This window comes from Psammomys obesus, unplaced genomic scaffold (genome assembly GCF_907164565.1).
Source record: "Psammomys obesus unplaced genomic scaffold, mPsaObe1.curated_primary_1811, whole genome shotgun sequence".
Classification (NCBI taxonomy): Eukaryota; Metazoa; Chordata; class Mammalia; order Rodentia; family Muridae; genus Psammomys; species Psammomys obesus.
Genome location: NW_026596223.1, coordinates 267 through 5,464, shown reverse-complemented (window position 1 = coordinate 5,464; position 5,198 = coordinate 267). Strand labels below are relative to the sequence as shown.

Genomic DNA, 5,198 nt, shown 5'->3' with positions numbered 1-5,198 from the left:
CAGTTTGTAAGACATGAATATAAAGCAGCCATTAGTTGGGTTCTTGAGCAATCTATGAATCATCTTCAGTTAGGTGGGTGAATAGGTCAGGACCTTGTCATGAGACAGGTGGAAGGACAAAACACAGTCACGATATTTTATATAGCAACAAATGAGATGTGTTGATCAGGGGACACTGAACAGATGGGTAACATCAGTCAAAAGACAACATGGTACTGAATATTATGTTTTGAACAGGGCTCAGAAATGTGGCATATCAGTATGTGAAGAGGGGGGCTCATATATTTGTGGAAGGGAAAGTGGACTACAGTGAATACATGGATAAAAATAATGTAAGTGGCAAGCAACAACAATCATAGCCAATAACATCATATTTCTGAGTGACCAGAAAAAATAAAAGGAATAGAACACATGATTATTCTTTGATCATTGTTTTGTATATCCTCCTTACTAAATAATGTAGTCTACAGATTAAAAATAAAGATTAAAAGTTTTCTATTAAAAAAGTGTTAATGTTATCACTAAGTCATTTTAAATATTTTAATGTTTATTTTTTTATACTATACTTTACATCCAACACTTGAAGAAAGAAAATGATTATGGTGTTTTAAAAATACAACCACTGGACTAGACATACTCCTTCATGATTATATCTCATCAATACCTCAGAACACAAAAGGACACTGTGAGTTAATGAATACAATAAGAAATAATGGGGAAATTAAGTTTAATACACAGAAATTCAAAAGGAAATTTCAGGACCTTGATCAGAAGCTTTCATTAAATGCTGGTGCTATTTGCTACTTCATTGTAGACAGAGGTTTGCTGCAGGCTAAAAGGAAGAATGTTTACCCTCTGAAGACATGATCTAAGAAATGGGCACCAAACACTCATGGAGAACTGGTTAGCCATCAAGAAGTCCCTGGTAAGGACGATTATGGAAGCAGTTAGCCACCTTTACAGAGCCTGAGCCTGTCTTAAAAAACAAAGTGTGGAACAGTCCTTATAAACAGAGCATGATGAGGTTTTGCCATTCTATAAATAATCTTCAGAGCACTGAGTGGATTCAAGCTGGGGCTCTTTTTTTTTGGCATGAGAAGCTTTGGGTGAAGAGCAAGCATGGGATGACCTACTGATGAACCTTCTCAAAGTACTCTTTGGAAGCTGTTGGGCTTGGCTTGATTGTAGGGGACTCTGGTGTCCAGTTGGCTGGGCAGACTTCTCCATGGGTCTCGACAAATTGGAATGCCTTCACCAATCGGAGGGTTTCTTCACCAATCGGAGGGTTTCTTCTAGTTGCGGCCCACTGGGAGGTCGTTGACACTCAGGTGCTTAATGACACCATTAGGGTCAATAATAAAGAGGCCTCTGAGTGCAATGCCAGCACCTTCCAACAGCACTCCATAGTCTCTGGCTATTTGCTTAGTTAAATCTGACAACAGCATGATGTTCATGTGGCCTAAACCACCATTCTTCCTTGGTGTATTGATCCAGGCAAGGTGGCTAAAGTGGGAATCCACTGAAACTGCAACTACTTCACAGTTTACATCATGAAATTCATTGGCTTTGTCACTGAAAGCAACAATTTCTGTAGGACACACAAATGTGAAATCCAAAGGGTAGAAGAAAAGCACCAAGTATTTCCCCTTAAAGTCATCCAGACTCAGCTCTTTGAACTCTCTGTTGATAACAGCAGTGCCCTTAAAATAGGGTGCATGCTGTGTGACAGCAGGGGCATGGACTGAGGAACTGGTGCTAAAGGCAAACTTTGCTTGGGCAGAGGCAGACCACAGTATGTCTGTCAAGCAGGTTCTTCTAGAAGTAATAGGCCTAAGAACTGCTGAGGCAGAAATACCCCGGGAAATAGCACTCCCATGCCGCCGAACAACCGAAGACCAGAGCAACCTTCCCACAACGGCCGCCATCTTCAGTGCACGCAGGAGGCCACGAAGTCATTTTAGAATTAAACGGAATAACAAGTTTTAACTGTATCATATCTGAACTTTTTGAATAGGATATAGCTTTGGAATAGACATGGCAATTAATGTGGACAAAGACAAACAGAGAGAAGTGTGTAAAATAGAGAGACAGAGACACAGAGATATTAACAGATGAACAATACTAAGTGCAGATCAGAGAAATGTATTAACAGTTACTAACTACAAAAAATGGTTGACAAGCTGGGTGTATTCTGTCATGCCTTCAATTCCATCACTCAGGAGGCAGACGCAGGTGTATCTTATTGAACTGGATGTCAGCATGATCTATTCAAAGAGTTCTAGGACAGCCAGACCAATATAGTAAGACAGAGCCTCCCCTAAAAGTCAATCAAACAAACACAAAATATTGAAAGAACTCAGAGGTCTTTACTAAAGCTTCTACAAGGAATTATGCATTCACTCCTGTTGTATATTTATTTTCCAGAAATCTGCACTGCCCCAGCTTAAACTGTAACTTCAATGATATCTTACTAAAAGGGAATGCATGTTTAAACAGGTAAAAAGAGAAGACAAAAATATTAGCAGTGTAAATGCTGATCATAAATGAGCAACATAAGATAGGAGAGATGGCTAAGCAGTGAGGAGCACTTGCTGCTCTTGCAAATAATTGGGCTCAATTGCTAGTGTTTACCTGGGACACACTACTTTCAATTGCTATAAGTTCATGAGTTCTGAAGACATCTTTAGACTACTGTGAGGATTAGGCACACAAGAGGTGCATATTCATGCATACAATCAAAATACTCATATTCAGTAAAAATTAAAAACAGATCCCAGATGGCTGAGCTGATTGCACACTGTGTCTGATAAGCTGGGTAGCAGAGACTGCATGGTGTCCAATAGTTGAATCTGTGGGTCCCAAACACCACTAACTGTGTTTCCAATGTAAGAAGAAAACCAATGATGAGGGAAACAATTGGGTCTAACCTCAGAGCACTCATCTCTGGGAAAGTTCCTGGGATGTTGCAGCAGGAAAAAGGTTTTCAAGCAAATGGACCCAAGAAGCAAGCAGGAGTAGCTCTTCTAATATCTAATAAAACAGACTTTCAACCAAAATTAATTGAAAGGGATGAGGAAGGGGGGAATCCAAGATGGCGGTGCCAGGAGGACACTGTGTCTGAGGAGCAGGACAGCAATGTTGGTACAATGTTGGTAAAAACTGAACTCTCAGCCCTAAAACAACAGTTATTGTGTTTCCCAGATGAGAGGACACTCCACGGTGTGGGAATCAGTCGGGTCCACGCTCAGATCACTCAGCAAGAACCCAGAAGATATTCCAGGTCGCAGTATACAACTTTGTGTCCTGATCGCCTTCCCAGGCTGAACTGTGAGCTCAAGGGCAACAGAGACTGGGAGCCCCAGTCTCAGAAAAAAAAAACTCACAGAGAAGAAGAAAGCAGGACTGACCTCAGGTCACCCACTCTATCACTGGAAAGGTCCTGCAGACCAGTGGGTGCACAGCGACCAGGCCTGAGTGGGCCTCCAGCCATTAGCCCTGCATGTCCTACTCTCCATCACAGACAGAACTGTGTGCCCCAGGACACAGAGACTGGGTTTCCCTGTCTGGAGAAAACTCCACAGGCAGGGAAATAGAAGGTCCCAGCTTAGAGCACTCAGCCAACTCCCCACACACACTACCACCACCACACACAGAAACATTCTTGGAAAAGTTCTCAGGTTCTTTCCCAGTCACCAGCTTGGAGCCATCACTGGCAAGTACCTACATACTCTATATGCCACCTCAAGCACCACAGACTGGGTCTTTCTATTGGGAGAAAACCCAAAGGTTGGGGAAACATCTGACCCTACCTCAGGACACCTAGCTCCAGAAAAGTTTCTGGATATTCACAAGCTCCAGACTCTAGCCTCCTTCTGCACACATGAGAGTGGTGCTCAACTGCCACTGATTACCACTTGGGTACTGGGGCACAGAGCTCCAAACTTACACCTGCAGAAGCCTGGGTTCCCTGAGATCAAGCCCTAGATATTGCTCCAAGAGACAACCAGTTATTTCTAAGTAAACTGACCAAGCCACAGGGCGCTCAGGTTACAGCAGCAGCTCACTTAATTTACAGCAAGAAACCCAGCAGCAGGGCAGCTGTCTCCTGGACTTCTCTGGGTGAGAGGATAGCCCCCTTGACTAACAAAGACCACAATTACCACTCAGGTCTGTACGCCTGAGGTGAGTTTTGGCAATTCCTGAAAAATACCTGCTATTCAGTGACCGTACCCCAAAAGCTGAGGAGGCCTCCTTCGGGAAAAATAATCTTCCTGCCAAGGGGATTCTCCCCACCACAGGATTCCAGGAAGCACCAGAAACTAACACTCAACACCTAAGATAGCCAAATGGGTAGAGGCAAGTGTAAAAGCTCAACCAACAAAAGACAGAGCAATGTGGCATCTCCAGAACCCAGTTATTCAGGGGCAAGCAGCCCTGGGCACACCAGGATAAATGAAATTCAAGAAGATGATCTTACATCTGTGCTTATGAACAGGATAATAGAGAAAAAAATAAACTGTGTAAAGACCTAGATGAAGATAAAGTCAAACAAATTATTGCCATTTGCAAAGAAATGGAGGAAGATAAAGTCAAACAGATTATGGCCATCCTTAAAGAAATACAGGAAGTTGCAGCCAAACAATTTGTGGCCTTTAGAGAGGAAATACTTAAATCACTGAAAGATATTAAAGAAACAGAGGATTGTTCGAACAAACAGCTGAAGAAATTGAAGGAAAATACAGTCAGAGAAGTGAAGGAAATCAATAAAATGGCTCAAGATCTGATAAGAGAATTGGAAAAAATTAAAGAAAACACAAGTGGAGAAAACTGTGGAGAGAAAAAAACTTAGGGAGAAAAAGAGGAACTACAGAGGTAAGCATAAGCAAGACTACGAAAGATGGAAGAAAGAATCTTAGGTGTGGAAGACACAATGAAAGAAATAGATGTAGCTATCAAAGAAAATGTTAAATCTAAAAAATTCCTGACACAGACCATCCAAGAAATCCAAGACAAGATGAAAAGCAAAACCTAAAAATAATAGGAATAGAGGAAAAAGAAGATTCCCTCCTCCAAGGCCCAGAAAATATTTTCAACAAAATCATAGAAGAAAATTTCCCCAAATTAAAAGAGAGGTCTATAAGAATACAAGAGGGCTACAGAACACCCAATAAATTAGATCGGAAAAAAATTCTCCCACC

The 5,198-nt window shown here is 41.7% G+C and overlaps 1 protein-coding gene and 1 pseudogene across 1 annotated transcript; one reads left to right on the top strand and one right to left on the bottom strand.

Annotated features, from left to right (window-relative positions):
* The first annotated feature begins 6 nt into the window (after window positions 1-6).
* On the top strand, window positions 7-406 carry LOC129668019 (single-stranded DNA-binding protein, mitochondrial-like; annotated as a pseudogene).
* Window positions 407-997: 591 nt separating this feature from the next.
* On the bottom strand, window positions 998-1,939 carry LOC129668018 (thioredoxin-dependent peroxide reductase, mitochondrial-like). The gene is given in 2 exon segments (XM_055595738.1): window positions 998-1,294; window positions 1,296-1,939. Coding segments are annotated over 2 exon segments (795 nt in total). The 5' UTR covers window positions 1,926-1,939; the 3' UTR covers window positions 998-1,129.
* Window positions 1,940-5,198: the final 3,259 nt, after the last annotated feature.